General features: G+C 39.8%; 1 protein-coding gene across 19 annotated transcripts in view; it reads left to right on the top strand.

Moving 5' to 3' along the window:
• Window positions 1-26,057, top strand: part of ANKS1B (ankyrin repeat and sterile alpha motif domain containing 1B) — a gene marked incomplete at both ends in the record, with an annotated part of 1,147,860 nt that overhangs the window by 827,529 nt on the left and 294,274 nt on the right. For all 19 annotated transcript variants that reach the window (XM_079714776.1, XM_079714773.1, XM_079714775.1 and 16 more), the window contains one exon: window positions 14,912-15,064. In XM_079714776.1, the coding sequence (XP_079570902.1) occupies window positions 14,912-15,064 (153 nt within the window). The remainder of the gene's footprint in view (window positions 1-14,911; window positions 15,065-26,057) is intronic.

Genomic DNA, 26,057 nt, shown 5'->3' with positions numbered 1-26,057 from the left:
AAGAGGAGGGAAGAACTAAGTACGGAGGTCAGGGAAAGTTTTCTGGGTAGGTACATGATGCTTGAGTTTAATCTCAAGGAATTAATAAGTATGTTTAGCAAATAGGTCATTAAGGGAATCACTCCAGACAGAGGATGCTGCCTGTGTTCTGGCTAGGTCTAGAGACAGTAGGGAGAAATGGATGCCCGTATTCATCCATTCTCTGTCTGTCACTCTGTTTCTCTCTCTGTCTCTCTCTTGCTCACTTTCATACACACACACACACACACACACACACACATACCCACTCACACAGGCATTCACTTACTTCCCTATGTATTAACCCCAAGAGAAACTATGGAAGAAACTCCTCCCAACTTTCTCCAATCCACTCAAGTTTTGTTTCTTTTCTGGAACTTGTAAAAACTTCGGCAGTTAATTTTCTTATATTTGTATATATTTCAAATATATACACAGAAAATTGCATATTCCTGGAAGGAAAGAACCTTAGACCCTTTTACATTTTTACAGTACCTAGCATGATGTTACATATAAATTTTGTGCTTAAAAATTCTTGTTGAATTAAATAAATAATTACTACTAAAACTATTGCTAAGAGCTAATTCTCTACTGGGGATTCACATAAGTCAAGCTGAAAATTCTTAGTTTGATGTCTGAGGTAACTAAAAATTCTGAGCTGACCAAAAACAAACAAAACAAACAAACAAACAACACCGGACTATGAAACTGGAAACATTTTCCTAAGAGCCAAGCTATTCTTTATTCCATCCAATGGTGGTGGAATAGTTCTTAGATTATTCCCTCCCTATAGATATAAAAGGGGTTCTCAAGAATTCCAGGCAGGGCTTCAAAATGAGGTTACACTTCTCTGCATATTCTAGACCTTACTGAAATTTTTCCTAATGATTCATTTTGGGTCTCTCAAGTCATATGTGCACCATTAACCAGACCACTTGCTGACTGGCATCTGCCCTTCTCTACCTCTCTAGCTTATTGTGGTTGATGGCTCCTGTCACCAAAGCTTGAAACAGTGCCACCAGAACTTACCAAAAGTGCTCTCAGTGCTGTTAATACCCACTGAGTGTACCAAATCTCTACTAATGACTGCCAAAGGCTGCTTCAGAGCTTGCAGGTGCCCAGTGAGGCAAAGGTACTAATGTCTGTGCTACTGGCTACAGTGCCCAGTATCTTCCCATCAAGGGCACTTTTGCCACTGCCAACTGACTGTTCTGCCAATGTCACTGCAGCCTGCCAGTGTGGGCACCATCACCAACTGCTGGTGCCCAATGTTCAGGGCACTAATATCTGTGATATGGCACCATCCCTGCTTGCTGATGAAGTTGCTGGTGCCAATTCTGCTGATTCCTTTTGTTCCCAAGTCCCAGAAATGTTTTGTGATATAGATTTTGTAATGAAGCTTCTTCTACTTAAGCCATGGTCCATGGGAGCTAAGCCAGGGCCCATTAAGAGTGCCAGATCCTGAAATCCATGCATAATCACCCATCTCCTTGAACATGTATCTCTTGTTCTATTAATCAAATACATATGCCTTGGCCACCTTCTTTAAGCAGAAGAGTCTTTTGAGGATGCTGGGATGCTCATTGAAAACAGACCCATGCAAGACCAACCCTGCTATATATATTCCACATATATATTCTGTATATCCCCATGCTTGACAGATGAACACAGTGCTGTTCAAGCTGAGATCCATGCCACACAGATGCAGCCATCAAGCTGACAGATTCCCATTCCACATCAGAGAACAAGGAACACTTTATTTTGTGTTTCAGGAAATCATCTGGAATCTGACCATTTCTTACCACCTCCCGTCTAGCACCCTGTCCAAGCCACTAGCCCTGTTTCTCCTGAGTTACTTCCAGAGCCTCTGAACAGGCCTCTCTGCTCCTACCCTTGCTTCCCTATGCACTTTTCTCAACACAGCAGCCAGAGTGATTCTGCTGAAATATAAGCCAAATCATGTCACTGCTCTGTGCAAATTCTTGCACTGGCTCCCTGTTCCCCACAGAATGAAAGCCAAAATCCTTACAAGGCCTTCAAAGCTTTACCTCTTCTGGCCCCTGATTACCTCTCCGACCTGTTCCCCGCCTCTCTCTGCCTGCACAAGCTGCTTCAACCCCACTGGTTTCCTTGTTATTCCTTGAATGGACACCAGGCTCACTCCTTCCTGAGAGCCTTTGCTCCACCTATTCCCTCTATTTGGAATCCTCTCCCCCTAGTTGCCAACAAAGCAAATTTGCCCTCTTTAAATCTTTGTCTTCTGACATAAAATGTCCCCTAACCACCCTATTAAATACCACATTTTCTCCTGTCCCCACAGAACCTCCAGCACTCCCAATCCTCCTCTTGTACTTTCTCTTGTCACAGCAATTATCACTTTCTGACATAATTTCCCTATTTATTATGTTAATTATTTTCTGTCTCCCCAGTTAGAATGTAAACTCCACAATGGCTGACACCTTTATATGTTTTATTCACGGATGCAACCAGAACAGTGCCTAGAATATAGTAGACATGCCCTATATATTTGTTGAGTGAATGAGTGAATGAATGAATGAGTAGATGGGTGGATGGTTGGTTGGATGGATGGATGGATGGACAGATGGATAGATAGATGGGTTGTAGGTCCTCAATTTTGTAACTCCTATACTAATTTTTTGCCACCATTTGTATGATATCTTTTATACTTCCCTACCCAAGCAGAACATAAGTTATTCATTTGTATACTGCTAAATTTGGTTTTATGGTACATTTATCTGTTTGAAGTACTTCAGTGGGTGATGTTATTATGCACATACCTAGAGGCTCTGAGAAAGGACATGGTTTTTAAATATCAAATAAATAGAATTGGTATTCAGAGCATTCATTATCTTCTGAAGACTCAAGTTTGGGAAATTTTTTTTTAAGGGATCCTTTGTCTTTTTCTAAATATAGTTCATATCAGTGGTGGAGCTTGAAAATGTGAATGATGGTGAGCATTGTTCAGCACCTTATTCTAGTTGCAATAAATCCGCTTCATCTTTAATCTGAGCCCTTGTTTCATAAAAGAGATTTGCAACAAGGAAATAAATCAAAACAAATAGTGATATTTAACAGAGGGCTCTAGGGTCAATATGATCTCAACAAGGATTTTAGAAATGGAAAAATGGCAAAAGCATGTACTTTCATTGAATTTTTTAAAACACACCTTTTACCAAAAGCTTCAGAGAGAAGTACAATAAAATCATTCAACCCCCAATGTTTATATGTGTACTGCGTAGTGGCTCTATCTGTCCTTTCATCCACATCTGCACAGATCTTACCTGGCAGATAACTGCCAGGTTCTCAGGTGTTGCTCCAGAGAGCAGTTACTCTATGTGTGCATAGAAGCAGCCTGATTGGCAGTCTGCTCACACTGTTTGCAAAGCGATAAAGAGATTGTTTTATGGTTGTCACTGTTGTTATGGTCATTTTTTTTTCTACCACAGTTTATAGAACTTGTCCGTTTTGGCAGCTTCACTCCTTTAACTTGTGGTCAGTCCAGTGCCTTTTATCAAAGGGTTAATCCCTAACCCTGATGGCTAGAGGGTTGACTAGTCGGGCCAGTGCTTCTGTTTTGATCACCAATCAACCATATTGTGCTATTGGAATTTGATCACCATGTGTCTTAAAAACATTTCTTATCTATGCACTATTTGTCCATTACTTCACTTCACGGTCTAAGACTTGTCAATATAAGGGGTACCTCAGGCCCTCTCACGGCTAGACCTTAGTTTATTTCTTTTATTCACGAAATAGAAATCACAGGGCATTAAGAGATAGTACCCAGTCCAAAGCGCTTCACTTTCCCTTTATTCCCCCAAAACGTAGTGCCAAGTAATATCCAGGTACCACCTCTTCACACTCCTGCCCTATTCCTAAAGCTGGGAGTCTTCAATTGTCTAAACACTCAAGGACACAAAGTCGGCAAGGCTCAGTTGGTGGTGGGAAAAATTAGAGAGGTTACTATTATCTGCAATTTGTAAGTCCATAGTGACATCCAAACATAACTCACTTACCTCTGAGGGTTTAAGTTTCTCCCCATTCTTTTACAGAAATTGTCTCCATAAGAGAGTCTAATTGCAAACAAACGGGCTTCAAGCAACAGATTTTTATATGTTACATGTCTCCCTCCCTTGCTGCATATATACAACACAGAGACTTCATCACATTCTGCTTCCTCACAATAGTCACAGTGTATTAATCCTTTCAATTCCACAGAAGGAATATCATTACATGGAGTACCCAGAGTCTCAGACTCCATAAAGGGCATTTTCCCAAAGATCACCTAAAACCCCTCACAAATGAGATAATGTGTATGAAATCCCTTTGGGCTCTTTACAGTCTCATATGATTGTTAGGTGGTGTCATCAATACTCTTATCCATTTCGTAGACATCTCTCCCAGCAAAGTTACACTGCAATAGCGCTTAAATGGTGATGAATAGACTTTTTCTGGGGCTCCGTGCTCAGTGGATCTGCCTTTCTCTTTCATGTTCAATCAGTCTTTTGAGAGCCACTGATGAACAGCACAGAGATGTCTAAGCCCAGGTCTCAGAGCCTGTGGGAGATCTGATCCTCGTGCTACTTGATAGACCTGCGTTTGGACTTGGCAGCACGCTGTCTGCTAGCACTGTTTGTCCTGGTTTATTCTCAGGGCTGCTGTTAGTCTAGGTCTTGGGTCGCAGCAGGACAGAGCAGAAGAGGCTAGAACAAGAAGCAGGAATAGAGGGACATACACGACCATGTCAGCTGTCTGTATTACAAAACTCCTATCAGGGAGTCTGAGAGCACAAAGTACATCCAGGTAGAAGAGAGAAGCCATGGTCCTTTGCAGCTTCACAGGCAAGTTTAAGTATCTGAGCCTGGCACACTGAGGCTGTTGTACCAGTCCGTGTACAATAACTGGTAGTCAGGTTTGTGTGTATCAGGGGAGCCGCATGCCACGCGGAAGGCTGCCCTTGCCCACAGGAGGACCTTTACCAGTATTTCACATGTAAGAATCCAGCTCTCACCAAGTCCAAGCCAGGTAGCTTCTGTTAACACAGAAATTATTAACCCCAAAGTTATCTCTAACTATGCCTCTCATGCTATAATTTCTAAGAAAGGCAAGCAAAAATCGCCAGAGCAGAAGGCAAGCCCTCTACCCGACCCCGATCTCCACTGCACTCTTGGTCTCTTACTCCTTTGTATGTCTGACCCTCTTCAGCCCTGAATCCTCATTTGTCACTCCTTTCCATGCCTTTTCCTTGTAATTTCTAAAACTCCCTCTCCCTCCTTCTCTTCCCATACAAACTCCTCAGCAGAATCGTTTAGATTGCACTTTCTACGTCCTCATCTCTAACTCACACCTCAACCCAGCACAGACCAGCTTCTGGGTTCTTCTTAGTAAGGTGCGGAGACCTATTTGCCAGACGCCATGAGCGCTTCTCCCTCCTCTCCTCAGCAGACCTCTGCAGATTCCAGCACTGCTGCCCACAGCCTCCTTGCAGCTTCTTTTCCCTCACTTCTCTTGTTGTCTCGACTATTCCCTTTCTCGTCTCCTGAATATAATTCTTATCCTTCACTTTGAAAACGTTGATTCTCCCTCAGGCCACTTCTCTTCTCATGCTATCAATACATACCCTCTTCAGTCCCATCCATGTAGGATTTCAGCTCCCCCATGTGATAAAAATAACTAAGATTTATCAAGTGCTTCTTTCTGCTGAGCACTGGGCTAAACTCTACTTGCATTATTTCACTGAATGCCTGTGACAACCCTCAGAGGTAGACATTCTTTCTCTCTCTCACATTACTAATCAGAAAATGGATGCTTAGGAAGGTTGATTAGTTTACTCAAGGTCATACAGCTAATGAGTGGAAGAGCCAAGATTCCCACTTGTGCTGCTGCTGCTGCCCAAGGTTGTATGTCCCCTCAGGCTTCTCCCCCAAATTTAACGTGCTATTCCCCAGCATCTTTAATTTCTCATGTCTCAAAATTATTCGTGTATTTCCTTCTATTTTCTTTTCTTTCTCAGCTGGTAATACCACCATGTACCCAGGTGTCAAAGCTAGAAACTTGAGGTTTTCTACATTTCCCCCTCTTATCCCTTGCATAGTTGTCACAAAGGGATGGTGGCATGATTGACAGAAAGATACCAACAAAGGCAGTTAAAAGAAATGAAGTTTCTTTTAATGGCAACAGATATGAAAACTCATGACTTCACAAAACAAAAGACAATGCAACATACTGTCAAATGGAAATACAGTCTTCCTTTAAATGTTCTACGTGAAGTTGCCTTATTTAATTTTTAATTCTGTTTTTATTAAAGGCTAAGCCACTAAAATAGAGACTTCCTAGTGGTTTAAAGAACAGAATGCTTATTTCTCCCACGTAATAGTCTGACAGTGAGCAGTCCGGGTTTACAAGTTGACTCTGCTCTGTGCAACTGTGGAAGAACCCAGGACCTTCCATCTGTTGCTCTATCATCCTCTAAAGTATGGTCCACAGATGACAGCATCAGCATCGCCAGGAAGCTTGTCAGAAATGCAGAATCTCAGAGGCTCCCTTCAACCTATTGAATTAGCATCTTCAGGTTAAGATCTCCCACATGATTCTTATGTACATTAAGGTTTGAGAAGCATTTCCCAAACTCTAGAGTATTGTTTTGCCCATGTGGACGAAGCTGGGCTGCAGACACGGATGTTTCAGCTCAAGAGTAGATAAAAAAAAAAAAAAGCAACTCTAGAGCAAAGAACCTTTTAGGTTAAAGATGACCTGGAAGTTACATGCAGCACTTTCATTGGCATCCCATAGGCTCAAATGTATTCTCATGGAAGCACCCAGAAGAGAAGCTAGTGTATCTCGAATCTAGTTAGGCAGACACGAGCTCAATTGAAGCCCCATTACTATGGAAGAAGAGAGAACAGTTTTGGGTGAACAACAATGGGTCTCTGTCTCAATTTCATAACACTTTCAGATATAAAAATATCTGCCAAATTTGTTACTGACTTTTTTGAGTTCCTTATTCTCTTGATCTAATTACCATGCCGCTGTCATAATGCTGGCTTCATAACTTGTTGCATTGAGAACTGTTTTTTAAATTTAATCCCAAATCTATTATAATGTAATTTCATTTTTTCTTCTTTTGTTTCCTTTTACTATCTTTATTGCCTTCCTTTTGCTATACCTTTCATCTTGTGGCTCTATCACTTTATAAGGTATTATCTTTGTCTCAGCAGATAAAGCTGGTTTCAGGCAGAGAGAATGACAGGCTATATATATATATATATATATATATATATATATATATCCATACATATACAACAAACTCAGAATATTTCAATAAAACTAACAAATTAAAAGAAAATAAAACTGTAGTGATCATGTAGTCTTAGAAAAATCTTCTAGGTCAGTGGTTTTCAAATATTTCTTTTAAATTAGAGAAAGCTTTCCTTCCTCTTCTTACCTGTGTAAAAGACTTAAAATATGAGCTATTCAACTGAAGTAGACCAGGCAGTTTCAGAACCTGGACTGTTCACCTGTCTTATAATTGGCCCCCTTGAAGCCCCAGGACACCACAGAGCGCTGTCCTAGGGTCAGTGATCTCTGTCTTCTGTGTAGCCTGTGATGTTAACAGTGTGCCCTCTCTGAGGCCAGGTTTGCTTTAAGAGGCTCCTGGAAGAAAGTCAATGCACATTTGGGCAGAATAGCAAGACATCAAGAGCAACAAGGAAGATCTTTGGTAAAATGTACCAATATATCCTCATTTTTCCTGAGACTGAAGCTTTCTTCACTGCTATCTCTGATTTCTGTCCCAACTTAGGTTTTCCCCAGACTTTGGGATTCAAATAGTTGAATCATATAGCCTTGTTGTGAACCTCTGTTACAATGCCTGCTGCCTGCCCACCACTCTGCCTTTCAGATTACAGACTGTGCCTGACTGCCATTCATGCTCAGCAGTATGGCAGGCCCGGCAGCCCCTGGAGCTGTCTCTGTCTAGCCTTGTCCTGCCAGATGTGCCTGCTGGAAAAAGAGTTTAAACACTGCTAATTTGAGAAAGCAGTCACTGTGCTCTGTGTGGGTACACTCAAGGAAAGAAGTGTGGATGTCATCTGCCTTTAACCTAAATGTCTTATCTTGTCCTGTAATCTTTTTCTTTGCCTTTGGGCTTCTTTTCTCTTTACTGGATAAATAATCTGACACTAATTTGATATTAATATACAAATTATAGAATTGTAAGACTTAGGAGCTAAAAAGGAACTTTGAGATCATTGATCTAACACCCTTATTTTATAGATGAGAACACTGAAGCTTAGAGATGTGAAGTAACTTGCCCATAGTTACACAGCTAGTTAATAGTAGAGTCAAGACTGCCAGGCTACAGAAACAAAGCCCAGTGCATTTTGTGATACAGCATACTACCTGGAATTGGTCCTTGGTATTTAATAGTTTTAAATAGTTGTAAACATTACTGTTAGACCATAAGAAGAGCCCTCATTTTCATAATATGTAGTAAAAAATACAAATCTCCCCCACAAATGGATGCCATACCACTAAAATTAATTTGTCATTTTATCTTCATGTGTTCATTAAATCACTTAATTTAATAAACATTTATCAAATGCCTGTCATATGTGAGATGCTCTGCTGGGCACGTGAGAGACTACAAAAGTGGCTAAGACCTTGTTTCATCACCAAGAGGTTGACAGTCTAAAGAAGAAAACAGACATTCACCTCTCTAACTATAATAGAAATCAGACTTTAACAGAGCTATAATAGAATTTTATGCAAATTACTACAGAAACCTAGTAGAAGGTATGATTAGTTTTGACTTGGGAGTAAGGGTAGCTTTGGAGAAGGTGTCACAAAAGAGACGGCATTTGAACAGGACCTTTTAAGAATGGAAAGAATTTCAACAGAGAACAGGGGGAAAATAGCATCCCTGGCAGAGAGTATAGCATGAGCAAAAGTATGGAAGTTTACTAGAAATACAGTGGATTATGCCCCAACAATCATACTCATAAAATAAAGAATTACTTAGTTTAGGATTAGTGAGAATGCAGTACGTAGATGTTTACTAGATGACGGTCACGTAACTTGGGTAGGATGTTGATGTTAACTTAGCTTCCCTAGTCTTTCTCAGTCTCATGTAGGTGCATTTGCTGGTGGATTCATAAAGAGTTTGGAATATTTTATGTGTCAACTTGGTTAGGCCACAGTACCCAGATATTTGGTCAAACACCAGTCTAGACGTCACTGTGAAGGTATTTTTTTAGATGAAATTAACATTTCAATCAGTTAGACTTTGAGTAAAGCAGATTACCCTTCATAATGTGAATGGACTTATCCAATCAGAGAAAAAGACTGAGGTCCTCCAAAGAAGACAAAGGAATTTTGCCTCCAGACTGCCTTCAGGTTTGAGCTGCAACATCAGTTCTTCCCTGAGTCTCCAACCTGCCCTGCACATTTCACACTTGCCCGGTTTGGGGACTTCTGCATGTGTATATACACAGCCTATTGATTCTGTTTCTCTGGAGAACCCAGACTAATGCAAATACCAAGGGTTTTGAAATAAAAGAGTGACTCTATTAGTCAGTTTTCCCCTATATGTCAAAATATCAGTGGTTTATAGCAACAAAATATATGTATATATATTTATACTTCTTATTCATGAGTCCACAGGTCAGCTGTGGTTCAGCTAACTTCACCTGGACTCACCTGAACTCCAGCGAGCTGGGGTAGACTCCAAGCTTCGGGCTAGATTTAGGTTTGCTCCACAAGTCTTCATCTTTCTCCTAGGACCAGCAGTTATGCAACTAGTCATCAATTGTTTTTCTTGTAATAGAGCATAGGACTCAAAAGGATGAGTAGATCACAGGAGTGCAGAGGCCTCATCTATAAACCACCACTGATACTTCTGCCTGTTCCACTGGCCAAGCAAGTACATGACCAACATCAATGGGATGGAGAAGTAACTCCAGCCACATCAGGGTTCAGTATAGATCCCTCAGCAAAGGGCACAGAGGCATAATTCTAATCCAGGAAGAGAGCGAAGAATTGAGACCAACAATTCAACCGACTTGAGGGACCTTGTTAGATATATTTCTGAAAAATAACTGTCAGCTGTGGGAAGGGGGAGTGTAAAGATGCTAGCAGTCATAAACTCTTTCTAAAACAAAGTAGAAAAGACAAGGAGTGAGGGAAGTTGGGAGGGGTGAGGGAGGAAAGAAGAGTTTTGATTGGAAGTTGAAAAGAGTAGCAGCCAAAGGACTCAACATTATACAGTTTCAAAATAAGCATGGGCCTAATTTAGGGCACTGGGGAGGTAAGGGAACTAAGAGTTACTGAAGACATATGTATTCAAAACACTGCACTAGTTCACATAGCCTATGTCATATGATCCTTACAATACTGCAGTAGATATTATTGTCAGATTCCAAAGTCCATTTTGGAAGAAAGGAACTGAATTGAGAGACATTTTGGAAATCAAATATATAAGACTTGTTGGCCTAAATAGATATGGTGGTAAACAGAACTGGGAAAGCTAGATGACTCCTAAGCATCTAGGTGGGCAATAGTGTGATGCTTCCCCATTAACTTAGTTGGGAAACACAAAAGGAGGGCCAGTTTGTGAGCTGAAGGAGATACATTTTTGGCTTGTGTTGGTGATACTATAAGACATCTATGTGAGATATTTTACAAATGGTTGGAAATTTGTATCTTAGAGCTCAAGAAGCCAATCCTGGAGAAACACTCCAGAAATAAAAGCAAAAAGCATGGAAAATGATATTAGCAAAGAAATGAATGTGTCTTGCACACACAGTTCATGTTCATGGAATGGCTAGCAAATGAACATACTGTTTAGACATACTCATGTGTCTAATCATATGTATTAGTTTACATATAGCAAGTACTGTAAAATTAGGTTGAAAAGATAAGTTTGTACCTGATCTCAGTTGTCCTAGGATGCTGGAATAGGACATTTGGGCTTTTATCCAGAAAGAACCACTATAGGTTTTTGTGCAAGGGTTGACTTAAAGAGCCTGGCTTTTTGGAAGACTGATGTAGCATCATGGTATAAGCTGGACCAAAGGTAGGAGGCCAAGTGGAAGGCTATTGCATTAGTTTTTATAAGCACCAACAAGAACCTAAACAGAGTAGTGGCAGGAAGAACAGAAATGAAGGAACAGATGGAAGAATTGCTTTGAAGGAAATTGCTGTGCAGCGCAGTAACCATTCTGCATACCATTAAATACGTGTCAAGTTAGTTTTGTAACTTCACTTGGTGCTAATGGTTTCCTGTCTTCAGGTATGCAGAGCCTTCATAATTTATTGTTCATCTGTTCACATATTTTTTCAATAAGGGTTATAATTTCTATGAGGGAGAGTGTATAACTTGTTTTGCTCTCTACTATTCCACAACATTTATCAGAATAGGCACTTGCTAAATGTTTAACAAATGAGCAGCTGCATGAATGCTGCCCCTGCACATGTCAGTGTACCCATTCCTAGATTCTCTTCACGCTTGCTCTCTACCCTGCTCCCGTCTCTCATCTTTCCACCAAATATTTCCCTCCCTCTCACCTCCTTAAGGTTGGTCTGGGAGAACTTGCCTCACAGGAGGAACCAGATTTCTGAGCAGTCTGCAGAAACTGATGTGACATTTCTTTTCCAATCCTGCCTTCAACCAAGCTCAATTGACTCTCTCGTTACTATTTTTAATGTTATCTCAGACATATCCAGTAGCTTTCCAGTTACGTAAAATATTGAAAATTCAGTTCCTATCCATTTACGCCTCCAGTTTTATTTTCTCCCCCCACCCCTACCCCATTTTAGGCTTCCGCCAAGGGACTGGTACCTCTCTCTTTTCTGATTCTAAATTCCCTAGTGCTAGAGAAGGAGAGATTGGGGGGAAGGCATACTTCCTTATACTTGACTGGGTTTGGTTTGCAGAGCTCTGGTGAGTTTCCCATCATTGTTCTTTGGCTAATGCTGATCATCAACAACCTCTGTGTGGCAGGTGGCCACTGGCTGCTCTCTCAAAGGAATGGAGTGTGAATGCTTGGTGTGACCTATGGGGACCCTACTGCACAGTTCTCTGGTATGGGACATCTGACTCTACCCCAGCTTGATTCATCAAGATTCTCTAAGCTTGTCCCCAGTATCCACTGCTGGGGTGATCAGCTTCTTGGATGGCTAACAGCAAGACCTCCCTGCCAGGCTATTAATTTCAAAGCTAATGAGTCTCTCTTCCTTCCTTCATCCCCTTTCTCCAGTTATTTCCTTGTGTCAACTGGGACAGCCAGGGAGTTTCCTAAGACTGGGGTGATTATTCAGGGTAGCAGAGTTGGTTCAACCACCTCTTAATAAGTCCTGGAGAATGCCCCTGGCCCCAATATTTTTGTAATTCTCTGTAGAATATGGAAGTGTTTGATACCTTTGAGCTTCTGCTTTGGGTCCTAGTTGCCAATTTTACACATATATATAGTATCCGGTTATTTGTAACTGCTGCTAAAACTTCATTTTGCAACTCCTGAGGTGTCATTTACATTTGTAACTACTGTGTAATAAACACTGAGTTAAGTGTTATGTGAACAAACATTTAATGAGTAGCTAAAATGAGTCAGTCAATGTAAGAATGAAATACAAATGTCTGATGTAATTCAGACCCCAATGCAAAATAATGAATTACGTGGCAATATTAAAACAGAGGACAGGGCTTCCCTGGTGGCGCAGTGGTTGAGAGTCTGCCTGCTGATGCAGGAGACACGGGTTCGTGCCCTGGTCCAGGAAGATCCCACAAGCCACGGAGCGGCTGGGCCCGTGAGCCATGGCCGCTGAGCCTGCGCGTCCGGAGCCTGTGCTCCACAACGGGAGAGGCCACAGCAGTGAGAGGCCCGCGTACCGCAAAAAAAAAAAAAAAAAAAAAGAAGGAGTACATACCATCCCAGAAGAAGAAAAGAGAGAAAAAAAAAAGGTAGAAGAGATACTTGAAAATATAATTGCCTTGACCTTTGATTGATCATGGCTAGGAAAAAAAAAAAAACAGCTACAGATGACATTTTGGGGACATTTCGGGAATGTTAATATGGACTATATATTAGGTAACGTAATTTTATCAATGTTAGATTTATTGAGGGTGATGATACTGTGACTGTGTAGGAGAATGTCCTTGTTCTTGGGAGATGCTCCTGGAGTATCAAGGGATGAAGTTTCATGATGTCTGCAAATGGTTCAGGAGAAATGTCTTTCCAATGGTTCACCTAAAATTTAAAAAATTAGTGTTGTGTGCATGTGAATGAGTGATTGGGTATAGAGTGAAAGGCAAAAGCCAAATGTAGTAACATTTGGTGAATCGAGAGCCCGGGTATTCTGGAAGACATGGCAGTGTACCACCTGTAACTCCCTTCAGGGAAGGACTTGCCCAGCATCAGGGAGAGTGGTCAGCAGGCAGCCTCCAGCAGTCAGCATCTTCAGGGTCTGCCTCCACGGCAGAGAGCCCTCACCAGAGCACGCTACTCCCAGGCAGCAACATCCAGTGACAGAGAGGCAGGTCACAAAGGCCCGTTCATATCTGCCCTGCCCGGGACACTCTACTAGCCTAAACTGTGCCAGAGCTCCCCAAATGGTTCACAGAGGTGCCGTCCAGCCCCATCACGGTCCGGCCCTTCCTCTGCCCAGCCCTGCTTCCTCATCCCTCCTTCCGCAGATGTTGATCCGTAATAAACACTTTGCACCCCCCTCCAAAAACAAGGAGTGAGGAGAATCTCAAAAATGAGAACACTGCATAGTGGCCGAAAGCCTAACATGTTTGAGATTAAAATCTGAATCCCTGATGCCCAGACTAATCTTTTCTCTGCTCACAAATCAGAATCATATAGATTTCTGTTAATATTTATCTCCTTGAATCTGAAGGAAGAGGAAGATCTATGTTGTATTTTGCCCAGTTTTGCTGTTCCCATCATGAATTTCACTGAAGGATCACATCAAGTTGATGAGGTGCCAGCTGTCCTTAATAACTGAAGTATTAGATGTTATGGTATGGCATGCAAAGCAGCACAAGTCTTAGAAGTGAGTTACTTCAAAAACCAAGAACTGCAAATTCAACTAAAATTTCAAATAAAAACCAAAAGACTAGAATAATCCATACAAAATTTTAATGCCAGAAGTTTCTCTTGCTTAAATTACTTTCACACTCCAATTTAAACTCAGAAACATTATGTTGCTGTCACACTTCTTTGTTCTCCTAAAGTAAAAAAATAAATCTTTATATAGCTGACAAAAAATAGGAATCTGTCTGCCAGCGAGTTCTCTATTCTTGTCTAACATACTGTAGAGTCTATGTAGAACACATGGTCCTTAAACACCCAAAAGCCTCTTCTTTACTGGCTTACCACAGCAGTATGTTTCTCCAGCATGTTTGCACTACCTACAATACATGTCTTGCATAAGCATGAATTCCTTTGGATGTTTAAGTCATGCAGTATTTTCACATGCTTTGATGTTGTGCATATGAGAATTATCATCTACATTTTGGGAGTGCAGTTCCCTGTGCCTTCAGCACTGAATTTAAAACTGCTCGACTGACATCATTTTAAATTCCGTCCAACAGAATGCCAATAATGTCTGCAACAGAAGTTTGACATATTTAGTTCTCTCAAATATGGAGCTGATTTAACAGCTAAATTGGAAATTTCTGGGTGCATTTTTGAAAACTAATTCAGCGTGAAATTATTAATAATTTAGAATTGTGCATAAAGTATTTTGGGTTTACTTATTTTCTTATCCAGAAAGATCTGTTGCTTCATATCAGGTAAATTTCCAAGATGAATTCTGCTGTTGGAACACAAAGTAAACAGCTTAAATTAATCCTAACGTGATTTTCTAATTACAGATGAGACCCATTGGCCATGATGGGTACCATCCCACATCTGTTGCTGAGTGGCTGGATTCCATTGAACTAGGTGACTACACCAAAGCCTTTCTGATTAATGGCTATACATCGATGGACCTGTTGAAAAAAATCTGGGAGGTTGAACTTATTAATGTAAGTTGGTCTCTTAAAGACACCTTAATGATTCAACACTTGATAATTCCTACCATAGGTGGGTAATTTTTTCTTTCTTTGTGACTCTTTGTACATCCAACAAGGATTTACAGGTATGCCTTTTGTTTTGAATATATGTCTCTCTGATTCTAGTCAAGCTCTACAATCATTGTCTTTTGAAGTTTTAGTGTGGGAGCTAAGAGGACTCTCAGGGTGTTTTACATTATTTCAGAAAAACTTCCAAGCAGTTTCGGGCTCTCCGTTTTAGGAAATTTTGTCACTTTAGGATATGAACATGCTAACAAATAGTCTCCCATTCTATTCTTTGCTCTTATTCATTTTTAAAGATTAAAGTCATCATTTTTAGTTTTTTAATCTCTGTTATGTTTCCTTGTCTCTATTCCTTAACTGCATATATAAACCCCAAACTTGAAGGGACTTTTTTCTTATTTTATAAGCTGCTGTAATATCAACATTTTATTTTCCAGGGCTTACACCTAATCTTAAATTGTTTGTTTTATTCATACACTTGGCATAGATTTTCTATACAAACTGGCCAATATATGTTGCCATGTATTTGAGCCCAAAGAGATCAACCAAATCTGTTTAACTGCTTTTTTTCTTTATAAATTTATTTATTTTATTTTTGGCTGCATTGCGTCCCTGTTGCTGTGTGCAGGCTGTCTCCAGTTGCAGCAAGCAGGGACCACTCCTCGCTGTGGCGCATGGGCCTCTCACTGCGGTGGCCTCTCCCATTGCGGATCACAGGCTCTAGGAACGCAGGCTTCAGTAGTTGTGGCTTGCAGGCTCAGTAGTTGTGGCTCGCCGGCTCTAGAGCACAGGCTCAGTAGTTGTGGCACACGGGCCCAGTTGCCCCAAGGCATGTGGGATCTTCCCGGACCAGGGCCCAAACCCATGTCCCCTGCATTGGCAGGCGGATTCTTAACCACTGCACCACCAAGGAAGCCCTGTTTAACAGATTTTGATACTGATCATTTTCTCATTTTATTTTTACTGCTCTTTTATTTCTAATGGCATAAAGGAATGAAAGAGATGAAAAGATAGCCTAATTATCATGCCTTCATATTTTATTTGGTATCATGAACATTTCTTTTCAAAAGTGAGAAATCATTTAATCTTTCAGAGAATTTCTTAGACTTAAGTTTTATATTCTAGTAACTGAAAAAAAAGCATTCATAAACTGAAAGACAAAGCAAATACATTTCTGCTGGTTTAAAAGCACTCTGTTCTAGTCTTTATGACATTTTCTCTCCAAAAGTCCGGTCTCTATGCACTGAATGTTATTAATTATTTTAAATTATGGTTAATTAGTAGTAACTAATTATTCTTTGCTTTAAAAGTCTGTCTTAAAAATAGTATCTTTTCTGGAACATCTATAAAAAGTTTAATCTAAAAATCAGTTTAAATGGACAAAATTCTTGGCTTCTTCTTCTAATTTGCCATCAGCTACTCTTAGCTTTCTGTTCTTATCCTTTCACAAAAGCTTTCATTATTTCAGAAGGAACTCACTATCTCACTAAAAGCCTCTGATTAATTTTGCTGTTAGTCTGAGTGGAAGCAACTGAAACTGTATTGCTTTTTAGCTGCATCAAGGAGGTTTTAGTTTTCCACTGAGAACTGGACACTCATTTTATGGCTACTCTTAGCCATTTACTAAAGGGGGATCTTCCACAGATCAAACAAACATGCTTCCAACTAAGTTGCTTTCTAGTCAATGATAAATATCTCTGTGTAACAGCTGAATAATATTGCTCCCCACTGAAGAATGAATACTTTGGGTAGATAACACATGAGTCACTCACTTAACTAGCATTACCAGTAATCCCTCATTGAAAAGAACAGATTCCAATAGAACTATATTATAAAATGTTTTCATTGAAGCAAGGATCATTAAAACAAGACTATATGTCTCTCAGAATTCAAGTACTGAGGCTAACATTTAAGGTGTGGGCTTGGACCCACACTTTTCCCCAGTGCTATGTGTACCAGCAGCCTAGAGATCCCCGTTCAGTCACTGTGGGACAGGCCTTGTGGATGACTGCAGTGACTGCAGGGCAGTGATGCCGTAAGGCCCCATGTTTAATGCCAAGGCTCAAGGCATTAAATCACTACCCACAGGGCTAACCAGCCTTGAGCTGGGACAGAACAGTGGCCTTTTCCACCCATACTAACTCTTTTTTGTTTGTTTTGTTTTTCAGTTCTAGAATTCCATTTGGTTCTTTTTTTTTTTTAACATCTTTATTGGAGTATAATTGCTTTACAATGTGTTAGTTTCTGCTGTGTAACAAAGGGAATCAGCTATATGTATACATATATCCCCATATCCCCTCCCTCTTGCGTCTCCCTCCCAGTTATTTGTAGTGAGGTGGATGGACCTAGAGTCTGTCCTCCCATACTAACTCTTTTTTTCTTTTTTTTGGCTGCATTGGGCCTTTGTTGCTGTACACGGGCTTTCTCTAGTTGCAGCGAGCGGGGGCTGCACTTTGTTGCGGTGTGCGGGCTTCTCATTGCGGTGGCTTCTCATGTTGCGGAGCATGGGCTCTAGGCGTGCAAGCTTCAGTAGTTGTGGTGCACGGGCTCAGTAGTTGTGGCTCGCAGGCTCTAGAGCACAGGCTCAGTAGTTGTGGCGCACGGGCTTAGTTGCTCCGTGGCATGTGGGATCTTCCCGGACCAGGGCTCGTACCCGTGTCCCCTGCACTGGCAGGCGGATTCTTAACCACTACGCCACCAGGGAAGCCCCACCCTTACTAACTCTTGAAGGTACTTTTGCTGTAATACAATCTGACTCCAATCTGGAGAGAAGTACCTGTCACAAGCATTATATCAGAATCGGAAAACATAGTCATTGTGTTTTAGACCTTGAGGCCAAATACCTTGGGTCTCGAGTACAACATCTGCATCTAATACCAACCCAATATATTTTCCTTAAAGTGAACTGATGGATTTAAAGTTTGTGATGAATTTATGGGCAAGTTCACACTCTTGAGGAGGCTTTGCAAGTCATTTAACTCCATAAATATACTTATTATGGACAAACTATCTGTACCTTTAGACTTGGAAATCAGATAACAAAATTTGTACGCCCTTTAGATTTGCTACAGAGTAGTTCATTTGATGGTTTAGTGCTGTTGGGTTTTAAAATGAGAGATAGGCACCATGTATACCTCCTGGCTGACGATGCTTTCGACTGGTCTCAAATTCAAGACTTCATTTATCCCAACTAGTGAGGGAAAGTATCCAAATGTAAGATAATCTCATATATAATATATGGGCCCAGCAATTCTGTATTAAGTACCCATAATTTATTTTTTACAGCCAGAAAGGAATGTACGGTCACTTTGATTTAGAGCAAAGTCTTTTAGGGCAAGTCCCATCTTGAACCTTTGTAATGAGTGGCTAGTTTTAAGGAAACCCAATGGCTCCAATAACTTCTATTCTATTTAGAGTGAAGAGAGAAGTGCAGGTGGAGGCTGTCTTTGATATAGAGGTCTATTGAGGAGAAGAGAGGATGAGAAGACTGACTGTTGATGTAATTACAAATTACTTCAACATCATTAAATCGTATTGACTGAGCCTCCAATTTCACATGGTATTATCCTTGATATTAAACAACTAATAATACATTCACATTGAGTATAAATTTATTCAAAGTATTTTCATGAAGAAATGAAAACTACACAAAGTTGTGACTTGAAAAGTAGAAATACATTTGAAACTGTAATCTTTCAGAAAGTCCCCAAAGATCTTTTTCTTGGTAGAGCACATTAATGCCTTTGAAAAACAAGGTTATTTGAATAACCTAATAAAGGTTTTAGTCACAGAGCTACCCAAAGTATAGGAATAGGGGAGAGTAGTGGAGATCTCATATCTTTTTTTTTTTAACATCTTTTTTGGAGTATAATTGCTTTACATTGTTGTGTTAGTTTCTTCTGTATAACAAAGTGAATCAGCTATACATATTCATATATCCCCATATCACCTTCCTCTTGCGTCTCCCTCCCACCCTCCCTATCCCACCCCTCTAGGTGGTCACAAAGCACTGAGCTGATCACCCTGTGCTTTGCGGCTGCTTCCCACTAGCTATCTGTTTTACATTTGGTAGTGTATATATGTCCATGCCTCTCTCTCATTTTGTCACAGCTTACCCTTCCCCCTCCCTGTGTCCTCAAGTCCATTCTCTACGTCTACATCTTTATTCCTGTCCTGCCCCTAGGTTCTTAAGAACCTTTTCTTTTCTTTTTTTTTAGATTCCATAAATATGCATTAGCATACGGTATTTGTTTTTCTCTTTCTGACTTACTTCAGTCTGTATGACAGACTCTAGGTCCATCCACCTCACTACAAATAACTCAATTTCATTTCTTTTTATGGCTGAGTAATATTCCATTGTATATATGTGCCACATCTTCTTTATCCATTCATCTGTCGGTGGACACTTAGGTTGCCTCCATGTCCTGGCTATTGTAAATAGAACTGCAATGAACATTGTGGTACATGACTCTTTTTTTTTTAACATCTTTATTGCAGTATAATTGCTTTACGATGGTGTGTTAGTTTCTGCTTTATAACAAAGTGAATCAGTTATACATATACATATGTCCGCATATCTCTTCCCTCTTGCGTCTCCCTCCCTCCCACCCTCCCTGTCCCACCCCTGTAGGTGGTCACAAAGCACCGAGCTGATCTCCCTGTGCTATGTGGCTGCTTCCCACTAGCTATCTATTTTACATTTGATAGTGTATATATGTCGATGCCACTCTCTCACTTTGTCCCAGCTTACCCTTCCCCCTCCCCATATCCTCAAGTCCATTCTCTAGTAGGTCTGTGTCTTTATTCCCGTCTTGCCCCTAGGTTCTTCATGACCATTTTTTTTTTAGATTCCATATATATGCGTTAGCATATGGTATTTGTTTTTCTCTTTCTGACTTACTTCACTCTGTATGACAGTCTCTAGGTCCATCCACCTCACTACACATAACTCAATTTCATTTCTTTTTATGGCTCAGTAATATTCCATTGTATATATGTGCCACATCTTCTTTATCCATTCATCTGTCTATGGACACTTAGGTTGCTTCCATGTCCTGGCTACTGTAAATAGAGCTGCAATGAACATTGTGGTACATGACTATTTTTGAATTATGATTTTCTCCAGATACATGTCCAGGAATGGGATTGTGGGGTCATATGGTAGCTCTATTTTTAGTTTTTTAAGGAACCTCCATATTGTTCTCCATAGTGTCTGTATCAATTTACATTCCCACCAACAGTGCAGGAAGGTTCCCTTTTCTCCACCCCCTCTCCAGCATTTATTGTTTGTAGATTTTTTGATGATGGCCATTCTGACCGGTGTGACAACTACCTCATTGTAGTTTTGATTTGCATTTCTCTAGTGATTAATGATGTTGAACATTCTTTCATGTGTTTGTTGGCAATCTGTGTATCTTTTTTGAAGAAATGTCTATTTACGTCTTCTGCCCATTTTTTGATTGAGTTGTTTGTTTTTTAGATATTGAGCTTCATGAGCTGCTTGTATATTTTGGAGATTAATCCTTTGTCCGTTGCTTCGTCTGCAAATATTTTCTCCCACTCTGAGGGTTGTCTTTTCATCTTGTTTATGGTTTCCTTTGCTGTGCAAAAGCTTTTAAGTTTCATTAGGTCCCATTTGTTTATTTTTGTTTTTATTTCCATTTCTCTAGGAGGTGGGTCAAAAAGGGAGATCTCATATCTTAATAGCAGCATTGTCAGCAGTGGAAATCAAGCATTAACTTTTAAGACATAAGGTATTGCCAATTTTACAGGCCCGTGTGGTCTAGACTTAGAAAATGAAGTCTTTTTCAATTATTGTTTCCCATATTCCCTAATCTATGCTTCATATTCAGAAGCTGACGTTCCATCAATAGCTCTGTTTTACCCCTGTGTCTGCCATGACCAATAATAACATATTTAACATTACTTTCACTTTTGTATTGATATTTTAGTGTTGTATGAATATTGAGAGAGATTGTCAGGCAAATGTTTCCCTCTGCAGATGCTAGCTGGGTGAATCTCTAGCCTGAATTATAGTCCTCTCCAGAGGCTTGTTAGAATTAAAAACTAGTTAGCAGTGCATAAGTACATGAATTTTTTTTTTTTTTTTTTTACTCAGAAGGTTACTCAGGCCTTCCATATGGTATTACCAAGTTTACACAACAGTTTTTTACTGCTATTGTAAAACCTCTACAGCTCTGCCAGGGGGAAATTTTAAATAAAAGGGCTACATATTTTCTGCATGAAGTAGGTATGGATAATTATAATCTCCATGAAATAATCCATTTCCTAAACAACAACAAAAACATATTGCAATTATGAAAAACAATGTTAATTTATTTTATCACTGTGTACCTACTAAGGGGATTTTGATTAGATGAAATAAATTTGAACACTGCCCAATTTATACATCTGTAAACATCAATGTAGAACACATTATTAATTTCTTCACATTAGTTTTATCATTCATTTTTTACCAAGGAAATAATTCTAGTCTAGGCTTATGATCTCCTACAATACTGATAATGATAAAAGTACCCAGTGAAGAACAAAATAAAGTTCAGTCTTCAGTGCATTCTTAAATCTCTGCTCATAAGTACAGGAATATCTTTAAAAATCCAACTCTGGCAGTTGGTTGTGTTTTAAATACCTTTGGGTAGAAACAAAATAATTAAGGTAGCAATACCCATATGTGTCCCATGAAAATCATTTGGGCTTATTTTTATAACAGAAAATTGATGAGCAGATCATTTGCTTCTTGTCTAATAGCTGCTGAAACTATACTTACATCACTCTTTTGCTTAGGGCTGTCAAACTTCTTTTTTGTTTTTTCTTTTGCAATGTTGTTGATTCCATTTCTGCCTTCCCAGGGAAATTTTGTGATAGTCTAATCACTTGGAGATATACTAAGAAACTTTCAAAGTTAACATTTTAATTTTATGTTAAATCTTCAATAGTGTGACTTTATTTGCTTTAAATACAGTAGAAATATAGTCCTATCAGCATCAAATTTAGACTCATTACTTGCTTTGATGTTTTTATTTCATGATCAGAATTATAGTCACACTTCTCTCTGCCCTACCCTCATTGCTATAACTGAAATTAAATTTACTCCCAGACGTTTTTTTGCATTGTGTCTGTGAGTGTGTGTTTGTATATGTGTGTATTGGATAAATGCAAATGATAACTTATAATCCCAACCAAGAAGAATAATCACCAAATTCACAAATTGCAAGGGAGGAATGGGGGAGAAGAATATTATAATTCCATTTCCAGACCAATTATTTTAAGTAAAAGGTTATGCTTTCACTATAGGACATTAATAAATGAGAAAAATATTCATATTTCCACACCAGGGAAGCTACAGTAGTCAACACTTCAAATGTTAACAACTTTAATCAAAGCCGAAGGCTTTAACTAAATAACCGGATATGAGTGTTCAAGTGTAGAGCAAACTTTATGTATGACCTGTGGATTTAAGCATTTTATTTACGCTCATAGACAGTACAGCTGGCTCTTCACAAGCCTTTGGGACAGCTAGACACCGCCTCTGGGCTTCAGACTTTTCCAGACACTACGTGTCAGGTAAAGCCCCTGGACTCTACCGCCCGCACTCACTGCATCTAAATTGCAAGCTCTTCGCAGGACTCTCCAGAGGCTTGCCTCACTTGGCCCAAGTTTTGGAAGAAGCACCCTTCTACGTTCCTCATATGAGATGAACAGTCCTCTTCCAAATAAATAGTCACTTTCAAGTGATTTTTAGCCCTTTCACATATGGCATGGAGATTGATGATGGGCTAAGGCTGGTATTATTGATTCCACTGTCTTTCAGCATGTTTTGTGTATCTGCACCTATCATGCTGCTCTCAACTTTGGAGCATTGACCTAAACTGAGATAAAAGTTACATCACAATAAAATGCACTTAAACACTAAAACTTCATTGGAAGGAATGTAGCTTTTCTTTTGCATTTAAAGTGAATTTACATTCTTACAATGCCTTGGGATTAATATTATTGAATAAGCACTGCTAAGTGTTGATACTGGAATTAGTAAACACACACACACACACACACACATACACAGTGAAAGTAAACAAGGCATTTGGCCCTGAAGAGACAGTCTAGACACTCAGCAACAAACTAATTTCATGAATAACTGAAACCCTCTGATTATAGCTATTAATGACCCATCTCTGTGCAAAAAAGAAAATCATGTTCTGAGTATCTAGAAACTTCTACCTTAAAAAAGTTATTTTAGTAGGCACCATTGTTTTTTCCCCGACCAGATTTCATTCACTCTTCTCCTGATTAAAATAGAAGCATTTCAAATTTCCTCTGAAGAAACCACATCCACCCTTCCACATTCCATGCCTGAACATACTACCCAGATCTAAGCCAAGCTCAGCATTCCAGCCTTTTCTCCCATTCCCCCAGGCTACAAAGTATTCTTCATCAGGACCCTTATAGCATATGACAGGATTTTCTTCTTTTTAAGGCTGAATGTATATACCACATTTTCTTTAGCCATTCATCTGTTGATAGACATTTAGGTTCCTTCTACTCCTTGGCCATTATGGATAATGCTGCAGTGAACATCAGTGTACAAATATCTCCTTGAGATCCTATTTTCAATTCTTTTGGGTATATACCTAAAAGTAGGATTGCTAGATCATACGGTAATCCTGTTTTTAAATATTTGAGGAACCTCTAAATTGTTTTCCCTGGTGGTTGCATCATGGTCATTATTTCTTAAAATGTTGTTTTCTGCCTGGCCTCCGCTCTCCTCTCCTTTGGAAACTTCAATCACATGTATATTAGGCCATTTAAAGTTGGGCCACAACTCACCAATACTCTACTTATTTCTTTTCATTATTTTTTCTGTGATTCATTTGGATAGTTTCTGTTGCTGTGTCAAGTTCACTTATCTTTTCTTCTTGTGATACCTAATCTGCCATTGTTAACATCCAGTGTACTTTTAATCTCAGAGATTATAGTTTTCATCTCCAGAAGTTAGACTTCAGTCTTTATTTTCCAGGTCTCTATTTAACATTCTCAATCTTTTCTCTAACTTGTTGAACATAAGGAATGTGGTTATAATAACTGTTTTAATGCCCTTGCCTTCTAACATCTGTGTCGGTTTGGGGTCAGTTTCAGTTGATTGATTCTTCTCCTCAATGTTCTTGGCATGCCTGATAACTTGTATTGCATGCCAGATGTTACAAATTTTACCTTGTTAGGTACTGGATATTTTTGTATTCCTATAAATACTCCTGAGCTCCATTATCAGACACAGAGAAGCTCCTTGGATATATTTTGATCCTTTCAGGTCTTTTAAGATTTGTTAGGCAAAACCAGAGCATAAGTTAGTCTGTGGCTTATACTTTGCACTACTGAGGCAAGATGCTTCTGAGTATTCTAACAATGCCCTGTGAATTTCCAGGTTTCCCAGTCTGAATAGTGCAGACTACTACCAACCCTGTTTGAGCTCTACATTACTACTTCCACTAATCTTTTCTGGCATTTTTTTTTTTAATCTGGCCTCAGATAGTTTCCTCATATGCATGTGCTGATCAGCCCTCTGTCCTCTCTAGTACTCTATACAGAAAAGTCTAGCCACTTTAGTCTCCCTAGACTCTCACCTCCATCTTTTCAATTCAAGGAGTCTTCCAGATTCCCTGGCTTCTTCTTCCCTGCATAATAGCCTGAGAATTCTCTCAAGATGGTAAACGAGGACAATTTTAGGGTTCACTCTGTTTCTCATCTCTCAGATATCAATTTCCTTCATTGCTTCATTCCAATGTCTTAAAAAGTAGTGTTTCATAGATTTTGTCTCCATTTTCAGTTTCAGGTGAGAGCAGGGGCATTGCGGGGGGGGAGATAAATCCAATCCTTGTTAATCCAGAAGCCCCAGTCCATGCTACTTACATTACTCCCTGTAGGCTAAGGCCCCATACCTAAACAACTGAGTCAGAATCTTTGGTGGTGGAATCTGGGCATTGGGAGTTTTTTAAAAGCTCCCCAGGTGATTTTAATATGTAGCCTGGGTTGAAAACCACTGCTGTAATCAGTGGGGAGCCATTAAAAGGATTTTAATCAGGAGAATGACATGATCAGAAGCAGTAGGCAGGGGCCCGAAGCCGACACACATAAGAAGGAAGGGCTGACTGTGAGGGAAGTAGGAGCTGAGTCAGCCGATTCTGCTCTACAGCTATTTCTAGCCATGAATGTATTAGTCATGACAGCAGTAAAACCTGTGTGCCTCCTTAGAACCTGAGGGTGTCCCTGAATTTGGAGTCCATAAATATAGAGTCATTTTCCATCATCATAACCCCATGTATCTAGAAGAGGGCAAATTACAGTCAGTATTCAAGGGAGGCAAGGACAAATACAATACCTTTCAGAAATGCCTTTCAGTAGTGGCTAAAATTGTTTCAGTTTGACCCTTAGAAGGCCAAGTCTTGGTTATCTGAAAATGTTACTTACTGTTTATAAAGTAAATGGTAGGACAGACGGTGTGTGTCAGCGTTTCAAATGCACCCTCTCTTCTTTCATCTTTATTTTAGAATCAGGTCACTTGACTTTGGATCCTGTATCTGCCACTCAGTATGTGACCTTAAAAAAGTCACTTATCAACTCTTGGTCTCAGTTTCTCCTTTTTAAATAGAAGATAATAATATCTGCTCCGCTGGCTTCATAGGTTTCCTGTGAGACTTGAAATCACATGAGAGTTTTTATTATCCATCCCTTTCTCTTCTCTCCCTGTTCTATTTTTCTTTTGCCTCTATTTTTTTCTTTCTCTCTCCCCCAGATCCCTCTCCCAGCATTAGGCTGGGAGCTGGCCAGCTCCCTTGGAGCATGCTTTCACAGCTTAGCTGCCATTTGCTTCTTGCTGTCAGTACTCACTCGTGTTAGAATACAGACAGCCGCCCTGTTTATTGTGCAG

This window comes from Hyperoodon ampullatus (genome assembly GCF_949752795.1).
Source record: "Hyperoodon ampullatus genome assembly, chromosome: 11".
In the NCBI taxonomy this organism is placed as follows: Eukaryota; Metazoa; Chordata; class Mammalia; order Artiodactyla; family Ziphiidae; genus Hyperoodon; species Hyperoodon ampullatus.
The sequence above is the reverse complement of the archived record's forward strand: the minus strand, read 5'-3'. Positions and strand labels throughout refer to the sequence as shown.